Source organism: Eulemur rufifrons, chromosome 28, assembly GCF_041146395.1.
Source record: "Eulemur rufifrons isolate Redbay chromosome 28, OSU_ERuf_1, whole genome shotgun sequence".
NCBI lineage: Eukaryota > Metazoa > Chordata > Mammalia > Primates > Lemuridae > Eulemur > Eulemur rufifrons.
In genome coordinates this window covers 71,008,859-71,034,276 of record NC_091010.1, presented here as the reverse complement: position 1 = coordinate 71,034,276, position 25,418 = coordinate 71,008,859, and the positions used below count along the sequence as shown (strand labels likewise).

The 25,418-nt window shown below is 59.5% G+C and overlaps 1 protein-coding gene across 1 annotated transcript in view; it reads left to right on the top strand.

Annotated features, from left to right (window-relative positions):
• The window catches only part of CFAP46 (cilia and flagella associated protein 46), a 99,479-nt gene that overhangs the window by 58,499 nt on the left and 15,562 nt on the right, over window positions 1-25,418 (top strand). Inside the window, exons 33-50 of the mRNA XM_069460240.1 lie at window positions 1,609-1,707; window positions 3,937-4,069; window positions 5,183-5,329; window positions 6,597-6,797; window positions 6,900-7,006; window positions 7,886-8,062; window positions 8,986-9,121; window positions 13,871-14,059; window positions 14,680-14,868; window positions 15,979-16,113; window positions 16,187-16,366; window positions 16,710-16,880; window positions 20,558-20,655; window positions 21,206-21,282; window positions 21,544-21,671; window positions 22,128-22,249; window positions 23,361-23,440; window positions 24,162-24,323. Coding sequence (XP_069316341.1) covers window positions 1,609-1,707; window positions 3,937-4,069; window positions 5,183-5,329; window positions 6,597-6,797; window positions 6,900-7,006; window positions 7,886-8,062; window positions 8,986-9,121; window positions 13,871-14,059; window positions 14,680-14,868; window positions 15,979-16,113; window positions 16,187-16,366; window positions 16,710-16,880; window positions 20,558-20,655; window positions 21,206-21,282; window positions 21,544-21,671; window positions 22,128-22,249; window positions 23,361-23,440; window positions 24,162-24,323 — 2,531 coding nt within the window. The remainder of the gene's footprint in view (window positions 1-1,608; window positions 1,708-3,936; window positions 4,070-5,182; window positions 5,330-6,596; window positions 6,798-6,899; window positions 7,007-7,885; window positions 8,063-8,985; window positions 9,122-13,870; window positions 14,060-14,679; window positions 14,869-15,978; window positions 16,114-16,186; window positions 16,367-16,709; window positions 16,881-20,557; window positions 20,656-21,205; window positions 21,283-21,543; window positions 21,672-22,127; window positions 22,250-23,360; window positions 23,441-24,161; window positions 24,324-25,418) is intronic.

Genomic DNA, 25,418 nt, shown 5'->3' with positions numbered 1-25,418 from the left:
CCTCTGCCGGCTCCAAACTTTCCTCTGCAGCTTCCTCTCCTCTCTCGGCCTCCGTAGCCCTGAAGGGTCAGGGCCTTGCTCTGGACTCGGCTTTGCTTAAGGGAACCTTGTGTCTGGTTTGATCTCTGTCCAGACCGCTCAGCCTCTCTCCATATCAGCAGCCAGGCTGTTTCACCTTCTCACCGTTCAGCGTTCGCTGGAGCAGCACCTGAGTCTCCTTCCAGAACTTCTGCTTTGCGCCCGCAGCCGGCTGTTTGGTGCGGGAGGCCCAGCTTGGGCCTGTCTTGGCCTTCGACGTGTCTTCCTCACCAAGCGCAATCATTTCTAGCTTTTGATCTAAAGGAGGGACGTGGGACCCTTCCTTCCACTTGCACAGGGAGAGGCCACCTGGGCCACTAATGTTGCTGTGTCTCGGGAAGGGGGGGCCCAGGGAGAGCGAGGGAGGCAGGGAGCTGCCAGACACACGGTAGCCGGGGAGGTTCGCCGTCCTGTATGGGCGCAGTTGTGCCCCAGAACAATTACAATGGTGACAGCAAAGACCACGGATCGCAGGTCACCGTGACGGACATGAGAATAATGAAAATGTTTGAAATACTGTGAGAATTACCAAAAGGTGGCACAGAGACACCAAGTGGGCACAGGTCACGCAAGCCTGGCACCTCTAACGCAGTGACGTGAAGTGTGGCAAAAGCAGGTGTCTGTGCCCGCGGGTGTTTGGGGGAGGCCGTGAGCCGTGTGTTCCGCTTGCTGTCAGCGAGAGTGGCAGTGCAGGTGACAGGTCACACGCAGGGTCCGGGTGGAGTACAGTGGTGGCTCTGGGCAGTGTCAGCCTTCCAGTGAGCCAGGACTCCCCTGGACATAAAAATGCCCTAAGTGACCGTCAAAGCGGAGCATCTCTCCCACAGGTGAGTGGGGGGTCGGAGCGGGGCCTGCTCCTGCCTCCAGTGGCCGGGGACGGGGCGAGGCCAGGTGAGAAGGTGAAGGAGGCGGAGACGGGGGGGGGGGGGGTGAGGCCAGGTGAGAAGGTGAAGGAGGTGAAGGAGGCGGGGAAGGGGTGGGGGGGGCGAGGCCAGGTGAGAAGGTGAAGGAGGCGTGAAACAGAAAATGCCTGAAATTCGACAGTGCTACCTAGTGTCATTTTGCGTAGCTTTAAAAATTGTTGAGGCCGGGCGTGGTGGCTCACGCCTGTAATCCTAGCACTCTGGGAGGCCGAGGTGGGCGGATCGTTTGAGCTCAGGAGTTCGAGACCAGCCTGAGCAAGAGCGAGACCCCATCTCTACTAAAAATAGAAAGAAATTATATGGACAGCTAAAAATATATATAGAAAAATTAGCCGGGCATGGTGGCGCATGCCTGTAGTCCCAGCTACTCGGGAGGCTGAGACAGGAGGATCCCTTGAGCCCAGGAGTTTGAGGTTGCTGTGAGCTAGGCTGACGCCACGGCACTCACTCTAGCCTGGGCAACAGAGTGAGACTCTGTCTCAAAAAAAAAAAAAATTGTTGAAAGTGTCCTCAGAGTGTGGGTTTGTTTTTGCTTCATGAGCCGCGTGCAACATAGGGTCCTGTGTGACTCTGGCCTGTGTGACAGCGTCTCCCCCGCCCCCCCCAGACTCGCCCTGGTGTGTTCCGAGTTGAAGCTGAGGGAAGCAGCCGCCTACCATGAGGAGGCCGTGGGGAACGTGTACATCGGGGACCTGGAGCAGGCAAGGTGGGTCCCGTGTCCACGAGTGGTGCTGGCCCAGGGTCCCCTCTCTCCTTTGGGCCTGGTGGTGCCGGGGGAATCGAAGGCTGCCGGCTGCCCTGAGCTCCTGTCCTCGGGCCGTGGGGAGAGGCCTGGGGCCTCCTGACAGCAGTGCCTGGGGGCACGGTGGCTGGGGGACAGTGCAGGGGACAGTACCTGGGGGCACGGTGGCCGGGGACAGTGTCTGCGGGGACAGTGCCAGGGGGACAGTACCTGGGGGCACGGTGGCCGGGGACAGTGTCTGCGGGGACAGTGCCAGGGGGACAGTGCCTGGGAGCATGGTGGCTGGGGGACAGTGCAGGGGACAGTGCCTGGGAGCATGGTGGCTGGGGGACAGTGCAGGGGACAGTGCCTGGGGGACAGTGCCTGGGGGACAGTGCAGGGGACAGTGCAGGGGACAGTGCCTGGGGGACAGTGCCTGGGGGACAGTGCAGGGGACAGTGCAGGGGACAGTGCCTGGGGGACAGTGCCTGGGGGACAGTGCCTGGGGGACAGTGCAGGGGACAGTGCAGGGGACAGTGCAGGGGACAGTGCCTGGGGGACAGTGCAGGGGACAGTGCAGGGGACAGTGCAGGGGACAGTGCCTGGGGGACAGTGCCTGGGGGACAGTGCAGGGGACAGTGCAGGGGACAGTGCAGGGGACAGTGCCTGGGGGACAGTGCAGGGGACAGTGCAGGGGACAGTGCAGGGGACAGTGCCTGGGGGACAGTGCAGGGGACAGTGCCTGGGGGACAGTGCAGGGGACAGTGCAGGGGACAGTGCCTGGGGGACAGTGCCTGGGGGACAGTGCAGGGGACAGTGCCTGGGGGACAGTGCAGGGGACAGTGCCTGGGGGACAGTGCAGGGGACAGTGCCTGGGGGACAGTGCCTGGGGGACAGTGCAGGGGACAGTGCCTGGGGGACAGTGCAGGGGACAGTGCCTGGGGGACAGTGCCTGGGGGACAGTGCCTGGGGGACAGTGCAGGGGACAGTGCAGGGGACAGTGCCTGGGGGACAGTGCCTGGGGGACAGTGCCTGGGGGACAGTGCAGGGGACAGTGCCTGGGGGACAGTGCCTGGGGGACAGTGCAGGGGACAGTGCAGGGGACAGTGCAGGGGACAGTGCCTGGGGGACAGTGCCTGGGGGACAGTGCCTGGGGGACAGTGCAGGGGACAGTGCCTGGGGGACAGTGCCTGGGGGACAGTGCAGGGGACAGTGCAGGGGACAGTGCCTGGGGGACAGTGCAGGGGACAGTGGCTGGGGACGGTGTCTGTGGGGACAGTACCTGGGGGCACGGTGGCCGGGGACGGTGTCTGTGGGGACAGTGCCTGGGGGCACGGTGGCTGGGGACGGTGTCTGTGGGGACAGTACCTGGGGGTACGGTGGCCGGGGACGGTGTCTGCGGGGACGGTGCCTGGGGGTACGGTGGCCAGGGACAGTGTCTGCGGGGACAGTGCCTGGGGGCACGGTGGCCGGGGACGGTGTCTGTGGGGACAGTGCCTGGGGGCACGGTGGCTGGGGACGGTGTCTGTGGGGACAGTGTCTGGGGGTGGTGTGGTGCCTGGGCAGTGGGTTGTGTCTGACCCCTGTGCGGCAGCGGGGAGGGGCTGGGGGCTCCGGCTGGACATGCACGTGGTCGGGTGTCAAAGGCCCTGAGGGAGGGGCCCGAGCGGGGCCAGGGTGGGCCGGGTGGGCCAGTGTCCCGGAGACGGGCAGCCTGGCGTGAGTCTGTTGAAGTCTGGGCTCCTGCAGCGTGACTGCTCTGGACCTGGCGGAGGGACGGCGGGGTCTGGGGCTAGTGGCATGGGGGATGCGGGGCCAGGTAGGCACACCAGAGACCCCTGGTCCAGCGGAGCCGGGCAGGGCCCCCAGGAGCCCTGGGGCTGGTGCCAGGCTCAGGAGGCGCCGGCGGGGCCATGGCGGGTGGGCGGCCAGGGCAGCCCTGGTCTGGGCGTGAGGACAGAGCGTCCGGAACATCTAAGGCCGGACGTGTGCGGCTGGAGCTTGGAGGAGAGAACAGGCTACAGGCATGAATTTGGGAGTCAGATGTGCAGCTAAATATTGGGGTTTTTAAGTCTTTGTAAACACGAGTGAATCATGGCTTATCGTAGCTGTTTTAATTTGTATTTCTTTGATTACCGATGGACTTTAACGTTTTCACATGTTACTGGCCATTGCATTTCCTCTCTTGCGTGTTGTCGGTTGCACTTACATCAGCTGCAGAAAAGAGATCGCATTCAAGAGAGAGAAGATCCGGGACCCCGTGTTAGACGCCAGCCTGCCGGCGCTGAGCGAGCAGACGGCCCCCGCCGCCCACGCCAGGGTGAAGCCGCAGGTGGTGAAGGACCAGGTAACGCACCTGCCGGAGCTCCCCGAGTGCCTCGGCTGCCGTGCAGGGAGGCAGCTGGAGCCGGAGGACGGAATTTGTTTCTTAAGTGCTTGCCGTATACCACTCTCGTGCCGGGTGTTGTGGGTGATCCAGAGACCCCTCGGGGACGTCCCCTCCCTGGGATCCCTGGAATCCCCCATGTGCACCGCAGGCCACCGTGGGCCGGGCCTGCCCGGGCTGGAGCAGGGAGGGGGAGGAGTCGGCTGGGGGAGGGGCTCCTGGTGGAGCAGCGCACGTCCCCGGGAAGCCCCCTGGGGCGGGGTGGCCAGGAGGGTCCCGTCACCCGACTGGTAACAGGCTGCTCCTCCAGACCGGGGGCCTCGTCACCAGGCCACGTTTCCCTTTGTGGGGTTGCTATGGCGCAAGGTGACTGCGCAGCCGCCGTGCTTCTGCCCCGAGGGCGCCAGGCCTGGACGCCCTGCAGGAGCCGACGCTCCGTGTGACGCGGGAGGAAAACCGGAGGCTCCTGCGTAGGGCAGGGCTCAGCCTGGCACCGCCTGAGGGTCAGGTGCACGTGCGCTGTGACCCGTCCCAGGCTGGGCAGGGGCTGCCACATGCGGAGGGGCCGGCACGGGGGGTGCCCACAGACCAGGGCTGGCGGCCGCCTTGGAGGGCGGGAACCGGCTCCACCGCCCTGGCGTAGGGCGTCTGGGGTGGACGGTGTCTGTCAGGAAAGGGCAGTGGCCTGAGCGCCGGGGCTGCGGGCCCGCGAGGCGCCCCAGTTCCCGGTGCTGCTGGGAAGCCCTGGGTGGAATGCGGCTTTCCGGGCACCCACTCCTGCCGCGTCCCCCCGCTCCTGCCGCGTCCCCCAGTCCTGCCGCGTCCCCTGCTCCTGCCGCGTCCCCTGCTCTTGCCATGTCCCCCTGCTCCTGCCGTGTCCCCTGCTCCTGCCGCGTCCCCCCGCTCCTGCCGCGTCCCCCCTGCTCCTGCCGCGTCCCCCCACTCCTGCCGCGTCCCCCAGTCCTGCCGCGTCCCCCACTCCTGCCGCGTCCCCCACTCCTGCCGCGTCCCACCCTCCTTGGCCAGAGCCCATCGTGTGGGACGCGGATGCCAGGACGGTGCTGTCTCTTGCAGATCCTGCAGAGGAACGCGGAGACGGGCCGGGGCCTGGACGGCACGGCCTTCCCCCGGCTGTGGATGCTCAAAGGGGAGGTTCTGCTGCAGATGCACCTGTTCCAGCCCGCGCGGCTGCTGCTGGCCGAGGCCCTCGGGGCCTTCCAGGTCAGGCGCCCTCCCTCCCGCTGCCGCCAGGGGGCTTCCCCTGCTCCTGCACAGCGGATGGGGCCCCTGCGGCTCGTTTGCATCTTGGCTCTGGGAGACCCTGTGGTTCTCCGTGAGGTCCGTCCGTCCGCCTGTCCTTTGAGGTTCGCTCTGTTCCACTAACTGCCGTGGGTCTCTCTGCCGCTGTGCACGTCCCTCAGATGTCAGCAGTTCAGTCCTGCCTTGCAGGGAACCTCTTGATCTTTCACGTTCTGACGTGCGTGGGGAAGGCCCCCAGACAGTGTCTTTGGCCTGAGGTCGGATCGCTCTGGAAGGCGGGCCGTGTGCAGGCCGCCTGGGGCCGGTCTGGTCTTGGTTAGTTTTGTTCTTCTCCTTGGCTGTGGACTGGACCGGACCGGACCGGGGCTCCCACGGAAGCCCTGCTGTGCTCCCCGGCTCTGTGCCCCACATGGGTGACAGCCCTCAGGCCCCATCCAGGAGGGACAAGGCCCACGGGCACACGCCCTCTCTGACAGTCCTGGCCACGTCTCCCCGTGGCCAGCGTCCCCTCCCTTCCACACACTGAAATGTGCACAGTGGTCAGATGAGCAGCCCCGGCCCAGCCCTTCCCTCCGGCCCCACCCACATCTGGAAGGGCAGCTGCCCGGGCAGAGGGTCCTGCCCGGATCCTCCCACCAAACACCTTTGGGATGGAGGCCGCTGCCTTCTTGCCTCCGCTGCTGGGGGAGCTAGTGGGCCTGCGCCGTGGCCGCCTGCCCGAGCCGGGCTCCTCCGAGCAGGTTTCTGACACACGTCGCCCTGGCGGTGGTGCCCCTGGATGGGCGAGGCCGGGCTCCCTGGGCTCCATCTGAGCTGCTCTTGGCACCAAGAAACGTCCAGGGTGTGGACTCAGCCCCAAGCAGGATCTCCCCAAAGGAGGGAGTCGGGGCAGGGCCCAGGGAGCCGACCTGCCCACTGTCAGACGGGTCACCACGCACCCCTTCCCCAGAGGAGGAGCCCTTGTCCACGCTCTCGAGGGCCAGGGTGACGGCATGACCGAACTCCACGAAATGTGTGCCCGAGATGCACAGCGAGTGCTCAGACAGCACTGCGGGGGGAGGGGGGGCACAGGGGGGCGAGGGGAGCCGGCGGCTGGGGGCGCAAGGCCAGCACTGCCCGTACCGTGTCTCTGTCTCCGTCTCCGTCTCTGTCTCTCCACCTCCCTCCCCCTTCTGCATAAACCCAGTCCCTCTGCATATTCGCGTCTGCCTCCGTGTGTCCCCCGTAGGCCCTGGATGAGCCGTGTGCGGAGTCCAGGTGCCTGCTCCTCCTGGCCCAGCTGGCCAACAAGGAGAACCAGCACGGGCAGGCGCAGAGGCTGGTCGAGGAGGCCCAGCGCCTGGGCGGCAGCGAGGAGTTCTGGCACCAGTCCACCCTGACCCTGGCCAAGGCGCTCCTGTCCACGGAGGACGCAGGACGAGAAGCCGCGGTGAGAGGCTGGTGGCGGCCGTGGCGGGCAGTGGGCGTGGTGCTTGGTGGGGGGGGGGGATCCGGAGCGGCACGTGCCCATGGGCGCTGGTGCTGTCCCCAGGCTTGCCACCTGTTCCAGAAGCTCATCGGCACCTTCAAGGCCCTCAAGACAGAACAGCCCAACCGAGTGCGCGGGCTGGACTTCCTCATCACGGACCTGAAGGCCAGGTAGCCGCGGCCGGGACACGCCTGACCTGGGAGTCGCTCTCGCTCCTCCCATCTCTTAACTTTATGCCACATCCCAAACCTGGGGGCGTTCAGGGTCACATCCTGGGACACCCCCAGCCTTCCACACAGCTCCAGAAAGCTCTGGAAGTTTCCCGTGCTCCCTGCCGGCTCCCTCTGGGACACAAACCTTCCACGCACACGCCCTTTCTGCGCAGCCCCGGGAGGCGCTCGGGGGCCTCAGGAAGAGCCTAGAAAGGTGTTTCCTCCTGACGTGCGGACGCGTCCGTGAGGTTTTTGCAGCACCTTTTCCGGCATCGTTGGCGAGTCCTCCCCCTGGTGTGTCCCGTGTGGCTTGCGCATCTCTCCCCAGTCAGACCCGCGGGCCCCTCATAACGGGCCTTTCACAGACCCGGCTTTTGGGTTCCCGCCCCCCAGCATCAGAGGTTTTGTCTTGGTGTGGTCTCATTGAATTTCTGCTTCATCTCTGTGAAGCCGTCTGTGGTGGTGGGACGGCTGTTGGTGGCTGTTCTGTGGCCATGTCCTGAGCTCTGTCCCCTTTGAAACGTGCAGCTGTGAGCGCCGCTGGCAACACCCACAGGCCAGAAACGTGGGTTTTCTTTTCTACCCATCAGGCATTTAGGGGAGTGTCTGTGAACGTCCGGTGGACGCACTGCCTGGGGGGGTTTGCTAATGTCCTTGCTGTGACCCGAGGACGTGGCCTGCGTGGGAGCGGGTTTTGAGGAAGGGCTGCGGGTGTTTCCCAGCACTGGGTGAACACTCGAGAGTGGGGGCCACCCGGAGCCCCCACAGCAGGGCTTGGACCCTGGACGTGGAGCCTCGGTCGTGGCAGCGGCCGCTGAGCAGGTGTCTGCCCCGCAGGTGCCTGAGCCTCCAGGTCAAGGTTGCCCGGGAGTCAGTGGACAACGAACCGCTCCAGGGCTCGATGTCACTGCAGGAGATGGACAATCGCTTGATGGAAATTGAGAAAAGATTTGTCAGTTGTGGCTACAGAGAGAAGTGTGTTGACGTAAAACTAGAGCGTGCCCAGGTAAAGAGGTGAGTGCCGCGCAGCTTCTGCCCGGGGCCGAGGAGCTGCCTCTGGCGGGCTTGGCCTCCGTGCGGGGTCGGGGCAGCTGCTCTTTGCAAGGGACAGGCCTGGCTTCTTCCCAGCACCCCCTGCCCTCAGAGGGTCAGGTTAACCCACCTGGATGAGGGTTGTGAGTGTAGACAGGGTGCTCTGCCACTGTGGGCCTCAGAGAGTCAGGATAGTCCCACCTGGATCAGGGTTGTCACTGTAGACACGGGGCACTGCCACTGTGGGCCTCAGAGGGTCAGGTTAACCCACCTGGATCAGGGTGGTGAGTGTAGACACGGGGCACTGCCACTGTGGGGCTCAGAGGGTCAGGTTAACCCACCTGGATCAGGGTTGTGAGTGTAGACACGGGGCACTGCCACTGTGGGGCTCAGAGGGTCAGGTTAACCCACCTGGATCAGGGTGGTGAGTGTAGACACGGGGCTCTGCCACTGTGGGGCTCAGAGGGTCAGGTTAACCCACCTGGATCAGGGTGGTGAGTGTAGACACGGGGCTCTGCCACTGTGGGGCTCAGAGGGTCAGGTTAACCCACCTGGATCAGGGTTGTCGCTGTAGACACTGTACTGCCACTGTAGGACTTTAGAGAGTTAGGTTAAACCCAGCACAGGTGATATTGTGGAATTGCTTCTTCAAATTTCTTTTAAGCACATAATTAACTTTTTATAAACACAGTTTATCCTCTACATAGTACATTGGTCCAGCTCTTTTTTTGATCTCGCTGCAAGATAATGTTGACAATATCTTTACATGTAAAACATCTAATTACAACATTCTAAGTATTAATAAGATATGCACTGTAATTATACAAAACTTACATATTTGGTCCGTGGTTTAATGTGCGTCTTTGACATTGTTGTTCTGAATTCCACGTTGATGTCTTATTAAGGTTATGTGCCCGAAATGAGAAAGATGAAGACCAAAAAACTGCGTATTACTTGGAAGCGCATGAGTTGGCCCAGAGAGCGGTAGCTGAAGAAGAAGAGAGATACCACAGGATTCAGGGCTTATTGTCCCTTCAAGGTGTAAGTGTATGTCCTGGTCCTTCTGCACATTTTTGCTCATGCTCACTGTCATGTAAATACACGCTACTCGACTCTATCTTGAAAACACACCACCGATTTCCACTTCCAGCTGAGATGGAGTAACCGTCACTAGGTTTACGCTCCCATCTGAAACAACAAAGAAAAAACGGCAAAACATATGAAACAGGGATTTTCAAAACACTGAACGTCAACAGTGATGACCAGCCAGCCTGAGTCAAGGTCCAGGCTTCTGGGGGCTGCGGGGAGGAGAGCCTGGCTGGGCCTGGACTGGTCTGTGTCCAGGGGAGGGAGCCGGGGTCCGCAGGACGGAGCCCCAGCGAGGAGAGTGGAGCACAGAAGGAAAACTCGAGAGCAGCCCAGGGCAGCACCTGAGTGTCCAGCTGGAGGAAGCTGCTCCACACGGGGGAGAGACCACCCACAGGTTACAGGGAACAGCGCCTGCCCCCACCAGCCCGACTGCAAAACCTCATGACCCACGAAGCCCTGGGCAAAGCAGACAGGACAGCACCAGTGACAAACATGAGGCTGTGCCTCACTTGGAGGGACACTCGGCTGTGGAGGAGGCGCCACTCCAGAGCCATCTGAGAAATCTGCAGAGGAAGCCCGGAAGGGACCAAACTGTCTTCAAGTAACGTAACTGTCCCAGAACAAAGCTCAAGAATATTTTTTTTTTTTTTTGTAGGAATACACAAATGCCCGCCAGCCCCCAGAGTAAATTGCACAATGTCTGAAAACCAATCAAAAATCATCACGTAGAAAAGCAGGAAGATACAACTTACGGAGAATCATCAATCAATAAAAAACAACCCCAAACTGGCACAGATATTACACTTGGAAGACTAGGACATTAAAACAGTTATTAAAACTGTATTGTCTGTGTTCAGAAAGTAAAGTAGAGACATTGGAGAGATTAAAAAAAGAAAAAGTTGAACTTTTAGAGTGAAGACTACACTGTGTGGGATGAATGACAGAGATTGCGGAAGGGAAGACTGGAGAACTTGGAGACAGCAATGTAAACTGTCAAGATGAGAAAGGAAAGGAAGGAAGAGAAAGGAAAACGAAAGGGAAAAGAGAACAAAAACTAAAATGGACAGAACATCAGTGAATTGAGGAACAATTCTAAGTGCACAAACACGGGTGTGGTTGGACTCCTGGAAGGAGAGAGGAAACGAGAGCAAAGAGGAAAAAATATTTGAATAATTAATGATTTAAATTTTTCCAAATTTGATAAAACTAAACATAAACCCACAGATCTAAGAAGGTCAATGAATCCCAAGCATGAGAACTACCAAGAGGAATAAAACTATACCAAAGTACACCATGACCAAATTGTTTAAAACCAGGGATGAAAAGAGCATCTTAAGATCAGTCGGGGGAAACCCACACATCCCGTGCAGAGCAACGAGGCTGGAGGTCGGTGGGTTTTCCACCAGCACCGACGCAGTGGAGAAGGGAGCGAAGGGGCAGCTATAAAGTGCAGAGAGAAAACTGTCAATCTGGAATTCTATACCCAGAAAAAAATATATACGTGTTTAAATGAAGGTGAGATAAAGATGTTTCTCAACACATTCTTTTAGCTCTTGAATGTCTGGTCAGCAGACTTGCACTACAAGAACTTGCAAAGTCGGTCCTTCTGGCAGAAGGAAAATGATGCCAAATGAAAATGTGGATCCACACAAATAAGTGAAGCGCAGCAGAAATGTAAATCCATTTCCCTGTGAAGTCAAAGAGAAAGTATTTTGAACTGAAGGGAAAAATCACATGTCAACATTTTTAAGATGCTGCCAATGCAATACTTAGGGGGAAATCTGTAGCACTAAACACCTATAAGAGAAAAGAAAAAAGATCCAAAAGCAACTGCCTTGCCTCCACCTTTTAAAAGTAGCAAAAGAGCAAACTAACCCCAAATAAGTAGAAGAATAAAAATTAAAGGTCAGAGTAGATATCAGTGAAATAGAAAATGGAAAAATAAAAGAGAAAATTAATAAAACCAAAGCTGGTTCTTTGAGAAGATCAGTACATTGGGAAATGTCTAGTTAGACTGCTCAGAAAAAGAGAATATAAATGTCAGAAAGGAGAGGTGCAACATAGCCATAGATTCTACAGATATTGGAACAATAATATTATAAACAACTTTATGCTAATACATTCACCAACTTAGATGAATTAGGAAAATTCCTTGAAAGCACAAACTGCCGAAGCCCACTCAAAAAGAAAGAGATAAACTGCATAGCCCTATATATGTTTTTAAAACTGAATTGGTAGATAAAAGTATTTTCACAAAGAAAATGTCAACCCCAGATGACTTTACTAGTGAATTCTCCCAAATACTTAAGAAAAAAATACCAGTTCTACACAAATTCTTCCAGAAAATTGAAAAGAAGGAAATACATCCCAATTTTTCTATGAGGGTAATATCCTGATATGAAAACAAAATAAAGATGTTAAAAAACAAAACTAAGAGCAAAACTAAAGATTGGCATTTCTCATGAACACTGGTGCAAAAATTCTAAACAAAATTTTAGCAATTAAATCCAATAATATATAAAAAAGGAGACTACATCATGACCAAGTTAGGATTATCCCAAGAATAGTTTAACATTCAAAAATCAACCAATTTGGTTTACCATATTTTTTTAAAACTGACAAAAACCATATGGTCATCTTGGTAGATGTTAAGAAAAGTATTTGACAAAAGTCAACATCCGTTCCTCCCAAACACGCTTAGAAAACTATTAATAGAAAAGAACTTCCTCAGCCTGGTCAAGGGCATCTTGACAAAATTAGAGCTAACGTGATAATCACTGGTGAAAGAATGAGGCCCCTTTGATAAGGACCAAGAGGAGGATGTGCCTGTCCTCTCACCCCTTCATCCAGCATTGTATTGGGGGTTCTGGCCAATGCAACAAGGCGACAAAAAGAAGCTAAAAGCATCCAGATTAGAAAGGAAGAAGTAAAACTGTTTTTGTTCGCAGATAACATAATTATCTATATAGAAAATCATATACAATCTATCCAAAAAAGCTACTAGTACTAATAAGTGAGTTTAGTAAGGGTTGTAGGATATAAGAACAATATGCAAATATCAGTTGTATATTTCTAAGTACCAGGAACAGATATTAAAAATTTTTTTAAAATATCATTTGTGACAGCATAAAAACTGAAATTTGACCAAGAAAATGTGAAAACGTATACCTTGAGAACTACAAAATATTGCTGAGAAAAATTAAAGAAGAACTGAATAAATGGAGAGAGATGCATCGTGTTTGTGGCTCAGAAGACTCAGTATTGTTAAGATGTTGGTTCTTCCTGAGTTGTCTATACTCCTGATCAAGATCACTGCGGGCTTTTGTTTTTCTTTTTTTTTTAGAAATTAACAAAATGATTTTAAAATTTATATGAGAATGCAAAGTTGTGGCCAACACAAATTTGAAAAAGAAGAACAAAATTGGAGGTCTAGTGCTACCTTGATACCTTATAGGAATCAAGACAGGGTGGTTTTAGTGTAAAAGTAGACAAAGAGACCAAGGAACATAACAGAGAACCCAGAAATAGACACACATACACGCAGAGGAATCTTATTTTTCAACAAAGGTGCAAAGGCAGGACAGGTTTTACTGTCCAATCTGCTAGAGCAACTGGACATCCACATCCAAAAAATGAACTTCAGTGCATCCTTTGTACCATATGTAAAAATTCACTCAGAATGGATCATAGACCTAAATATAAGAGGTAAACCATAAAACTCCAAGAAGAACACATAGGAAAATACCTTCGTGACCTTATGTTTGGCAAAGATTTCTTACATGTGACACCCAAAGCATGAGTCATAGAAGAATAAATTGATAAACTGAACTTCTCTTCGAAAGAGAATTGAGAGAATGAAGAGACAAGTCATAGACTGGGAGAAAATATTTACAATCCGGTATCTGATGAAGGTGTTGTGTCCAGAATACATAAAGAACTCTCAAAAGTTGATAAGAAAACAAAAAACCCAATAAAAAATGAGCAAAATACTTTAACAGACATTTCCCCATAGAAACTATATAGATGGGAAACAGCACGTGAAAAAATGATGAACGTCAGTAGTCAACTCGGGAAACACAAATTATAACCATCGTGAGAAGCCACTACGTGGCCCTTACGACGACTGCGGTTTGAGGGACTCACGGCGCCAAGCACCAGGCCCAGCTGCCTCGCGAGCACCTGGCAGTTTCACGGCAGGTTAAACGCAGGCCACCCGCGCCCAGCCGGGCCTCGCCCAGTGTCCGCCCAGCAGAGGAGAAAGCGGATATCCGCACAGACACGTGGAGCTGGGCGGTCAGGGCAGCTTGGTCTGCAGTGGGCCAGAGCCGGGAGTGACACCCAAGTGGGCGAGCTGCGGAAGGTCCGCACGGCCCACCGACACTGGGCTGGGAGAACACGTGTCGCGCAGCAAGGTGACAGACTTACAGACGCTGACGTAGACCAGACAGACTGTACAAACAACCTCATTCATACAAAATGATGAAAGTGCAAACTAGTTTATAGAGCCAGGAGATCTGGGGGTGAAGGGCGGCTGGGCAGGCTCAGTGGCGTGTGATTCCGTGGTGCGTTCACGGTCAGAGCGTGTCAGTTTTACACTTACGCTGTGCGTCGTCACGTGCCGGCCGGCCCTCCTCGGAGCTGCCCAGGCGCAGGCTCGGCCTCGGGAAGCTTCGAGGCTCTGACGGCCGGCCGACCCGCCAGTTGCAGAACCTCAGCACGCCCCTGACGCGGAAGCTGGCCCAGCGCAAGCTCAGCCTGGCGGAGGCGTCCCTGGACACGCTGCAGTTCATCTGGGAGGCGGCGCTGCGGGAGCAGCTGGAGCGCGGGTGGATGGAGAAGCTGCTCGCGGGCTACCTGCGGAGCGCCAGTGACTACACTTCCGTCGGCTTGGTAACTGTCGGCCTGGTGGTGACAGATTCTCCTCGGAGAGACTGCCTGGGCCACAGGGAAGCTAAGGAGACCCCCTTCCAGCAGGGCTTGTCCCCGTCACCATGTGCCTGGCCGTGCAGGTCGGCCGGTGGGAATCCGAGGGCATTCCCTGCCTGGGCAGCTCCGGGCGGCTGGCGGGCTCCCAGGCTTGCCGCGGGAGGGTGTTGTCCCATCATTCACGGGCACTGAGTCGGCCAATACGATAGAGGCCGCGTGTGGGCTTCCCTGTGGCCTGACGGCGCTCCCTCCCGAGTCCCGAATTTGCTTTGACTAATCACGTGCTTAGAGAGCATGAAATACGAATTCAGTTAACTTGGCATACATATAATGAGCCAAAGACAGCCCTAAACTGGAACTGGATTTGTCAGCGAGCTCTAAATGACGGTTATGTGAGCAAATGCTGCGACCATTCCACACCGAAGCCCTGGGGACCCTGCCCCGCCAAGCCAGCCCCCCGAGCAGAGGCGTTTCTCCGCGTGCTCTCGGACGTCCCCACTGCCCGGTGGCGGCAGCGGGCGGGCAGGGTGGGTGGACGCACAGCGGCCCCTGGGCTGGTGCCTTACATGTCCGTGTCCCTGCAGCAGTGGCTCATGCTGAAGCGCACCCTGGCGCACACGGTGCTGGCGCAGCTGGAGAGCGTGCAGCCGCTGTGCGCGGGCGGCGTGGAGCTCCGCGCCCGGCTGCTGGGCCTGGCCGGGAGGGCCCTCCGCCTGCTGGCCGTGCAAGCAGACCCCCTGCGCCCCGCCTGCTACTGGGACGAGGGCCTCGTGGTAGGTGCCCCCGCCTCCACCCCAGTCTGCTCAGAAACCTGGTGCCTGTGTCTGAAAAACAAGCAAAGGCTGAAGTCTCACCTGCGCTCAGCAGTAAGAACCGGGATGTACCACAGGCATCGTAGGTCCCAGAGACGAAGGGCAGGGCCTCGGGCAGGGGGAGAAAGGCAGGAAGCAGCTGAGACAGAGAAATGGGCCCTGCTGCACGGAGTGGCCGGAGGGGGAGGCGGCAGCGTGGGGACCGTCTGCAGGCACACACGGGAAGCCACCCTGAGGCCCATCCCAGCACTGGGAGTGGTGAGTGGGTCCCGGCCCCAGGTGTCTCTCCTGCCTCGGTGGGTCTTCAGAGGCTGCGCAGGCCGCCTGGGTGTGCCCGAGCGCTGGGCAGGCCCCGTGCAAGCACGCAGCACGGCGGCCCCCACGCCGCCCAGGGAAGCCGCTGCCTCCGTGCGCCCAGGCACCCCCGCCCCAGGCCACCTGTAGAGCCCTGCAAGGCTGCTCTGCCAGCCATGACCTCAGGTCACCTTCCCAAAGGCCCGTCCCTGCCCTGGCTGGCACTGGTCCCCCTGTAGAAGCCAGGTTAGTCCCCATAGACCAGCCCCTGCAGGAAGACACCCCCAGGGACGGGAGATGCCAGCCCGTGCGTCCAGCAGACCACGCCCAGCGCAGCTCCCTGACCGGGTGGCTGTGCAGCCCTGGGGTCAGCCCCAGGGTGTTATCTGTAGGGGCCTGCAGGGCAGTGAACTGGTGGCCCTGGGTCCGGAGGCTCCCTCTCAACCTGAGCTCGTGGGGCCCCCTGCCCGTCCCTTCCCCACTCAGCACGGATGTGCAGGGAGGTGTTTCTGAACGACTGACCAGAGTGACCAGGGGCACAATTGCCGCTCTGACCGCTGCCTCGAGTGCTGCTGCCCGTGCTGGCTGTGGCTCCTGGCCGGCCAAGGCAGCTCAGCCAGGCCGGGGTGCCAGGAAGGGGGCTCCGGCCAGGAAGAAGCCAGCCTGCCACCTGCAATGCCCTCTCCAGGGACCCTGCAGGGCCGACTGCGGGGCCGACTGCGCCAGGCCTCCCGTGGGGTGGGCGCTGCCCATGCCCACCGCACGTGTATCCCACAGGTGGGCGCTAAGCTGAGCAGCGTGAAATCTCTGCAGCTGGAAGTCGAGGAAGATGGTGTCGCCAAGTCCAGCAGGGACCTACCAGCCTTCATAGCGGCCCCCGGGGAGCACAGCAGGAAGGGGGAGGCCCTGAAGGTACAGCCTCTCCCACCCCTCTCGTGGCCTCTGCCCCTAGAGCCCAGCCTGAGCCCGAGCCCTGTGCCCGCAGCGGCGGATGGTGCTGGCCCAGCAGTTCCTGGCGCAGGCGTCCGAGGTCCTGATGCAATGCCTGCAGGTGGCCCTCGGCAGCAACCTGCTGGGCATCGCGGCAGCCGCCAGCCTGGAGGTGGTGGAGTGCGTCGGCATCCTGGACCCGGCGGCCGCCTGCCAGTTCCTGGCCCTGTCTCAGGTGTGGCTCTGTCCTGGGCGCCCCCGGAGAGGCCCTCGCCCTGGGGCTGGTGCTCAGCTGTGGAGAGAGCTGTGGGCCGGCCTGTCCCCTGTGGGTCCACGAGCAGCAGCAGCCGGCTCAGAGGACACACCCATTCACCCCTGCCCCGCTCTCCGCGGCAGTGAGGGCCGGCGTGCCCTGCCCGCGCAGGCTTGGGAGGTCCGGCAGAGCGCACAAGTGGACCCCACAGCACTCTGCAGGGCCAGGAGCCCAGCCCCCGGGGGAGCTCGCGCAGGAGAGCCCGTCCCGTCCTCCTTCCAGGCCGCGGCGACCTGCGTGCCCACCCACCCCCCGCCTGTTGCAGAGCTGCTCGGCCTCGGAGATGATGCGGGACGTCCTGCTCACGGCCACGGCCAACACCAGCAGCTCGCAGCTGGCAGCCCTGCTGCAGCTGCAGCACCAGCTCCGGCGCCAGGACAGGACCTCCACCAGCCTGTTTGCCAGTGTGGAGCACAGGCTGGCTGCCATTTCCAAGGTAACCAGGTGGGACGCGCGCTGCTCCTGCCCCCCGGCTCCCCAGCTCCCCAGCTCCCCGGCTCCCCGGACAGATGCCACAGCCCTGTGTTCCCGGTCCAAGGCCCGACCGTGCTTTAAATCCCCCCAGCTCGGGCTCCGACCCTGCTCCACCGTTTTCTAGCCGTGTGGGTCTGTGAGGGTCGCTCAACCGCTCTGAGCCTCAGCGTCCCCACGGGCCTTGTGGGGACAGCAACAGCCGGCCTGGTAGGTGGCAGTGAGGCGGGTGAGCCACAGCTATACACGCCCGGCCCAGGGCCTGCAGCAGAGGACCGACCACCAGGCCAGGACAGGGGACGGTGCCGGACGGCTGGCACTGAGTGGGGACGGCTCCCAGCACCCGTGGGCTGAGGAGACCCCCGGGCTCTGTGAGGGTGGGGAGCTTCCTTTAGCCTGGCCTGTTCTAGGAAACGTTTCATACCTCGGTCAGACGCTGTTCCATGTGGGGCCAAAACCGACCGAGGCTGGGCCACACGCAGCCTCAGCAAACCCAAGGGTGGAGACCGTTTTCTAACCACAGTGAAATTAAACCACAAACCAACAACGAGAAGATTATCTGTGAAAACCACAGTTGCCTTGAAACGAAGCAATATGATCATCAACTTGAAGAAATCACAGTGGAATTTAGAAAATACTTTCGACTGACTCAGAGAATGAAAATCCTGCACATCAAAACTTACAGGACGCGGCTAAACCAGGGCTGCGGGGAGAACACAGCCCTGAACACGAGACGCAGCCAGGAAAGCCGTGATACGAGCTTTGCTTTGCGCAACAGACCACAGCGAGGGAGGGAAATGGAACAGCGTAAATAGGTGTAACGCTAGAAACAATGAAGTCAAAGGTCAAAAGCAAAGTCGGTTCCAGAGAGAAGATAATAAAGTTGATAAACACTTAGACTTGCTAAAGAAAAAGTGAACACACACTTCCATATCGATGATGAAAAGCCCATCCGAGATCCACAGGCACCAGAGAGCTAATAAGGGAATATTATTCACAACTTTACTCCATTCATTTGAAACTCGAATGAAATGGACAAATTCCTCAAAAAAGTACAACTCACCAAAGCTGACAGAAGAACAGAAAATCTGAAAAATTCAGTATCTGTTAGAGAAACAGATTCTCATTAAAACCATTCCTACAAGGAAAACTCAGACACAAGTGTCCTCACTGGCAGATTATTCCAGACACTGAAGGAGGAAGCAGTCTCAAAACCCCCCAGTGAGCAGAAAGGAAGGGCCAGGCGGCTGTGACACCCAGTCGCAGCAAGGACTTTGCAAGGAAGCAAAGCCTCTCATCAACACAGACACAAACCACAACGTTAGTGAACAAAACCAGCTCCAAAAGCGAGGGTCCCTTGGAAAACAGCGTGGTCCACGGGGCCCAGTCTCCAAAAGTCGCTCCCTGGGGTTCACCATATCAACAGGGGAAGAGGAGAAAGACCGTAAGCTCTTGCTCGCTGCCAAAAACGCATTTCTCAAAATTCAACACCTGAATTTATGATTTAAAAAATTAAGATAGAAGGAAATTTCCTTAATCTGAAAGAATATCTTTGAAAAGCCCAGACCATATTATTAACATGCAATATCACCAAGTTTTCTGCAAGAGCGGAGCTGCTACAGCAAAGTGCTTGCCTTCAACCCAGCGCGGGGGACGGCAGGGGACGGCAGGGGACCGAGGACACAGATGTGGTCGTTTGCGGTCGCGTGGGGGGGCTGCAACACCCTCCAGAGCCCCGAGACCCCTGCTCAGCCAGGATCTCAGACAGAAAAAGTTTCTAAAAAATTTTAAAAAGAGTCTGTAGATGACTGTTTGAATGAACACGCACAGTTAGCAAGGCCACTGTACCGGCTGTGAGATCCATCTGCAAACATTGTCTTTCCACGTGCCAGTCACAAGCAACTGGTAAGTGAAAAATTTTTAAATGATACTATTTTCAGGAGCATAAAAAATACATACACGTATCAAATGCCCAGGGGAAATCTAGCAAAGCCCGTGCAAGGCCAGCCCACTGCCAACCGCAGACGTCCTCGGGAGGCCGGACAGAGCACCGAGTCGCGGGCGATGCCCACGTCTGTGGGTTAAGGGAGGGACGTCTCCCGGCCGCTGGCCACCTCTCTGCTTCCGCCAGCGCCCTGGCTCCGGGGCCCTGAGTCGCCGCAGCAGCGTCTTCTGCAACGATGACCTGAAGGTGACCACGTGTGTGTGGCTCTCGTCCACCCACACGGCCCTGCGGGAGCCCCTGCCCGGCCCGGACACGAGCCCTGTGCCGAGGGAGACGCCACAGCAGGGAAGACGGAAGTCGGACTGCGCGGGAATGAAGAAGTCCTGGCCGTCCAAGGAGTGACGCGGCGAGCCCAGAGCAGGAAGGGACATTCGCCGGGACGCAGCGGACGACGGTCTGTATCCTGCCCCAATAGAGGGTACGTTAGTTTCCAGTAAGGAAAATGGCACGAGGTTGGAATGTCGCAGGAGGAGATGTGCACACCGCAGACAGACATCTGTAAAGGTGCTCAAGTTCACTGGCAATCAGGGAAATGCAAAAATTAAAACCACATTCAGATGCCACTGGGCACCTACCAGCATGGCTAAGATGGAACGGAGGACGTGGCCCCGTGGAGGTGGGACGGCGGCACCTGGAAGTCTCAGCCCTCGGCACCATGGGCCCGGCTGTGCCCAGTGGTGAGGCTTCTGCCTGGTCCCCAAGGAGCGTGTGATGAGTGTCCGTCGCCGTGGCTCTCACAGCAGCCAGAAGAGGGAGCCGCCAGATGTCCACTGGCCACCGGCTAGATTACAAAGTGGTGCCGTGTCCACGCAGCGCAGACGCCAGACAGAAACGCCAGCCGAAGCCACTGGACGTCCGCCCTCGTGGGGTGGCCACCAGCAGCCTCTCTCCCCTGGCCACACGGCGTGGCCCCTGTGAAAACCTATGGAGCTTTTCACATGTGGTCACGCCACTTTCTCTTGTATGTTCTACTTTGACAAAAGGTTTCTAACGATGGGGTTTGTTTCGCAGTCACAGCTGCCGGGGGAGGGCAGCCGCCTGCAGCCTGTGGCTGCCCGCCAGGGCGGCGCCGGCCGTCCCGTGGCAGCGGCCTGAGCTGTGCGCCGTGTCTGGGCTGGGCCCTGGCAGTGCACGGCCCGCAGGGGAGCAGGGGCCTGGGTGGACAGGCCGGAGCCACTGCGGGACCCCGGCCGGGCAGCCTGGGGGCTGTGCCCAGCTCCCTGGGTCCCGGGGAAGAGAGGGCCTTCCCTGGCGGGGGTGGAGGGGGCACGGTGGCATGTGTCTGCATGTCTACCTGCGTCTGCATGCATGTGTGTGTGTCTGGGGGAGCATGTGTCTGTGCACACATGCTTCTGTGCACGCGTGTCTCCACGTGTGGTGTGGAGACGGGAGCGGGGCCCTGCTGGGGGAGGTGGTGGCTCTGCCTTCGGTGCCTGTGCGCTTTGTCAGGCAAAGCCGGTTTCTAACCGCTGAGAACTGGGGAGAACTCGAAATTCAGACGAGCCACGATTTGCCTCTGCTGGCCCTGTGTGGCCGTCGCTCGTCACTGGGGGGCGGTGGAGGGACTGCGGTCCCCCCAGGGCGCAGTGACAGGCCTGCGTCCCCGATGCCTCACGGATCCGTTTGTCCCAACACAGGCGTGGCAAAACCTCTGCGTCACGGAGCAACATTTCAACTTCCTGAACGAGATTCCACCTACGATTCGGATCGTCCTCCTGCACCTCTCACAGGACAGGTGCGGCCTCCCCACTCCTGCCCTGGCCTCGCAGGGAGGCGCAGACTCAGCCCTCGCCCGGCGGCCTCGGGGGCCGCAGAGGCCCTGGCTGGCCCCGAGAAGGGTGTGGACACACACGGTGGCTCCCACCAGATGTGGGGGTGGGCGGCCAAGGGACCCTGAGGTCCCTGTCCTGTTCCTGCTGGAGAGGGCAGGGGCCACCTCCTGTGACCCGTCTCCAGCATGGGCCTCTGGGTCGGGTCGGGTCGGGTCGGGTGGGGTCTGGGTGGGCCTGGAGTCCAGACCTGAGGGTCACTGGATGGGGGGACAGAGGCTGGACAGCTGCCCTTGCTGGTCTGGGCCGCTCTGAGCCTCTGCAGCGAGGGGCAGCCAGGTGGCAGAGCGTGGCCAGCCTGGCCCATCGAGGCACGCGTCGGGGTGGGGAGGGGCCCCTGCTGGGGGCCGTGTGGTTTACAGGATTGGCCTCACCGGGGCTTCTCGGGGGTCCTTCGAGCCGGGCTGTGAGGCCTCCCTGGGGACTCGCCTGTGACCTGCCATGTCCTGCCAGCAGGTCCCGTCTGTACGGCGCTGCCTACGAGAAACCCAGGTCCTTCCCCACAGCCAAGGGAAAGGTGCTGCCAGTGGGTGGTGAGTCGCTGTTGGCAGGCGTGCGGCGGGCGGCGGGCAGCGGGGCTGGTGGGAGCAGGAGACAGAGGCAGGGGGCCCAGGTCTGACCTCCCCCCCCCCCCCACACATGTAGGCACCAAGGTTGGGGCCTCCCTGCAGACTTTATCTTTCAGAGTGAAAAGACCGGACTGGGAGCCCTGATCCTGGGTGCAGCCCTGCCCAGCCCATGGCTGAGCCCATGACTGGGTGGGAGCAGAGAGGGTGTGTCTGTGTCCCCCGCAGGCCACTGCAAGGTGACACGGCTGGCCGTCAGCCCTGCCGCCCTCTCACACCTACTGGCCTGCACCAGGCAGTTCCCGGAGCCAGAGGCCGAGGTGTATGTGGAGGACCCAGCCCTGAGCGCCGGCGTGGTGAGGCCCCCCAGCCCCTCGGAGAGCAGGGACCCCAGCAGGCTGAGCAGGGTGGGATGGGGGCGGGCTCCGCGCAGCGGGGGGCACTCGCTCTTCCCTGCATCCTATGGCGAGTGCGACCCGACGCCCCGCCCAGAGCCCTGGGGAGCTCCCTGAGCACCCGCTCACCCGGTCCCCGCCACGCGGGCAGGGGGCACCCGCTCAGCCATCCCCGCCACGCAGGCAGGGGGCACCTGCTCACCCGGTCCCCGCCACGCGGGCAGGGGGAACATTCGCTGGGGGCCGGGCTGGAGGTCAGGTGCTCTCCAGAGGCTCTGCCAGGTGACGCGGTCCAGGGCACCTGGCCCCCCCACGCTGCGCCCGTTTCTGCGGGGCTCCAGCCCTCCTGCTCTGCCGGGACTGGGCGGTGGTGGGGTCCTCCTCGGCACTCCCCAAGAGCACGGGCTTGTCCCCCAGGAGCCGGGGGACGTGCGGGCTGCGGAGGACGCGCACAGTCCGCCGAGGGTCCCCAGCGTCCTGCAGCCCATGGAGGAGTACCTGCGGCCGCTCCTGCCCCTGTTCAGCTTCCCCGAAGCCAGGTACGGTCCGCGGGCTCCGCTGCTCAGCGCCGTCGGCCAGGCAGGCTCGCGACGGACCCGGTGCCGCCGCGAGGGGGCGCCGCTCCCGGCGTCCGGGAAAGGGGCAGGGAGGGGACCCGGCCCGTTTCTGCAAGTCCCTGAAGGGCAGGAGGGATCCACCGGGGGCGGGGCAGACGGGGGTGGGCCTGGAAGGCAGCTCGACCCCCAGGACCCTCAGAGTCCCGGAGGGAGCCGAGCGGTGGCTGGGGGAGGGGCGGAAGGCCTCGCGCTGTCTCCCTCTGAGGTTGCTGGCGTGGGGACGCGCGTGTCCCGTGTCCCGGGTGCTGGGACGCCGCTGCACGTGCTTGCTGTGCTTCTCCGCGGAAATGGGCGGCGTGTGGAGGCTCCTTCGTTCGGATGCCAGGAGCCACCCCACCCGCTGGGGAGTCCTGTGCGGGCAGCCCGGCCTGGGTCCTCTGGCCGCTGTGGAAGGGGCAAGGGAGGGGGCGGGGACAGGGGAGGGGGTGGGGGCAGGGAAAGGGAGAGGGAGGGGAGGGGAGGGGGGCAGGGAAAGGGAGGGGAGGGGAGGGGGGCAGGGAAAGGGAGGGGAGGGGAGGGGGGCAGGGAGAGGGAGGGGAGGGGGGCAGGGAGAGGGAGGGGGTGGGGGCAGGGAGAGGGAGGGGGTGGGGGCAGGGAGAGGGAGGGGGCGGGGACGGGGGCAGGGAGAGGGAGGGGGCGGGGACGGGGGCAGGGAGAGGGAGGGGGCGGGGACGGGGGCAGGGAGAGGGAGGGGGCGGGGACGGGGGCAGGGGAGGAGGAAGGGGAGGGGAGGGGGCGGGGCCAGAGGAGGAAGGGGAGGGGAGGGGGAGGGGGAGGGGCGGGCGGCACGCAGGACTCTGCACCGCCCAGGAGACGGGCGATAACCCCGAAACCCTGCTCTCCCTGAACTCACGCGAAGTCACCTCGGCCCGTCTCAGTGAGCCCAGTCCCCAAAGGCAGCCCTGGGGAGAGGCTGGTGGCACCTGCCACCTCACTGTGACACTGGCCGAGTGGATGTTCTGTTAAATACATTCTGGCTGGGTGCCATTTTCACCTGTTTTTTGGAATCGGGATACGCACCTTTGACTTCCAGAGCGCAGGTACCCACCGCTGTCGCAGACTCCGGGAAATCCAAGGGCAAAGACAAGGAGAGGAAACTGTCCGCGGGACCGAGTGAGTGCGGGCGGGGCTGGCGCACGGCTGCTGTGCCCTTGGGCTGGGACCCCACCCCCGCCTGGGGTCGCCGAGGGGCTCAGAGCTTGGGGGTCCCGGGTCCTAGGCCCCGCCAGCCCCTCCCTGTACACTGGACGCCCAGAAGTTTCCATGCACGGCCGCTGGCCAGCGCTCTGGCTTGTGCGAAACCTCCCCAAGGGCCCACGGAGCCCGCAGGCTGCCCTGTCGCGGGAACCGCCAGCTCCGCCACACCTCAGCGCTCACCGACGAGGTGGCCGTGATGGGTCTTTACCCATCCTGCGCAGCCTGGCTGGGCACGGGCAGGGGGCGAGGCCTGCCGACCCTGCCGACCCTGCGCCTCGCCCGCTTCTCTCCGCACGGAGGAAGCCGCCGTCTGCGGGGCTCCGTCTTCCCCACCCCTCGCACGGGGGCCTTCCCATGGGGCTCGGGAAACAGGCCCTGGCTGTGCTCGCAGCGTGACCCGAGTCCCCAGGAGCAGAAAGGCACATCCGCATTTGCAGGGCTTCACTTTTGCCACCTGGTGCCTTTGATCTGACGGGTGGCACCCCCCAGGGTGCCGCTGCCCCCGCCCCCGCAGGCCCCGCCCCCTTCAGGCCCCGCCCCTCGCCAGGGCCACACGGCTGGCCAGGGACAGTCAGTGTGTCCTCAGGGGCGTGTCTCCCCGAGCCGATCTCACCGTCGTCCTGTCTCCTGTCCGCAGTTCAGCCCGACACCGCAGATAAGATGATCCTGATCGCCGACCGGCACCTCCTCGAGCTGCCGCTGGAAGGTCTCTCTGTGCTGGACAAAGGGACGGTGTCCTCTGTGTCCCGAGAATTTTCTCTCCAGATGTTGTGGAATCGCCTCCACCAGGAAGAGATGGGTGAGAGCCGCCCTTGGCCACAGTCGCGTTTGATTTCAAAATGGAAATATTTAAGTTACTTTTCAGATAAAAGAATGTGAAGTCCTGTCCAAAAATAATTATCAAATGTTGCAACATTTTTCTAGGGACTTTTTCACTGAAAGATATTTATAGACTGTAAACATGCAAAGATGTTTATAAAATATAATACCTACTATGTGCTGGTATTCTGTTAGGTGCTAAATGCACAGTGAAGAACTTAATGCTGTTCTTCTCCTCACAAACATCTGTTTCAAAGGAGGGTCCAGAGCAGTCGTGAACAGCCAGCTGACGATTAACCACTTAAGGGAGAGCACGGGGTGCCTCGCTTAGGCCTGACGGCGGGGGAGGGGAGCCAGGGCCCCGGGTGCTCCTGGCCTGTTCCCGGCGCTGTTCACACAGACCCACCCGGTGTGGACTTTCTCCAGGCTGCATACTTGTGATATATGCAGCTTTCTGTGTATTTGCTACACTTCAGTGAATATCGGGTTAAATTAAAAATTTTGCTTTTGCTTCCAAGATGAAGTTACAAAGGCCAAATTTGCCCTTCCAAGGGACACTAAAAACAAGACGAGATACATGACACGCGTTCTCAAACACTGGGCATCGGCAGTGCAGAATGGAGGTTCCCGAGGGAGGAGACCCGGCTCACCTTCTGGAGAGGGTTTCTGGCCACGGCGTGGCAGCGTGGCTGGGAAGCGCAGGCCTGCTCCCCGGGTTGAGGGCGTGGACCTGGGAGTCTGGGGAGCCAAGTGGTGAGAGTCTGGGGCCGGATTCTAGGGAGGGGGGAGCCGCACAGAGAGCTCGAGCCCCAGAGGTCTGCAAAGACCCTGCTCAAGTCTTGGCCGAGAGCCAGCCAGTGCGGAAGCTCCCCAAGGTCTGGGGAAGAAATAACATTGGAAACGGTAAAAATGTGGGTAAATATTTAAAACTTTTCCTTATGTTTAAGATCTTAAAGTATGTTTGAAGAAAAAGTTTAGAGCAAAAGAAAATCACAATGGTTTGGAGTTTTCCGATACCCTGTAAAATGAGTGACGACAGTAGTTCGAGGCAGAGGGGTAGCAGGTGGCAGCTCGC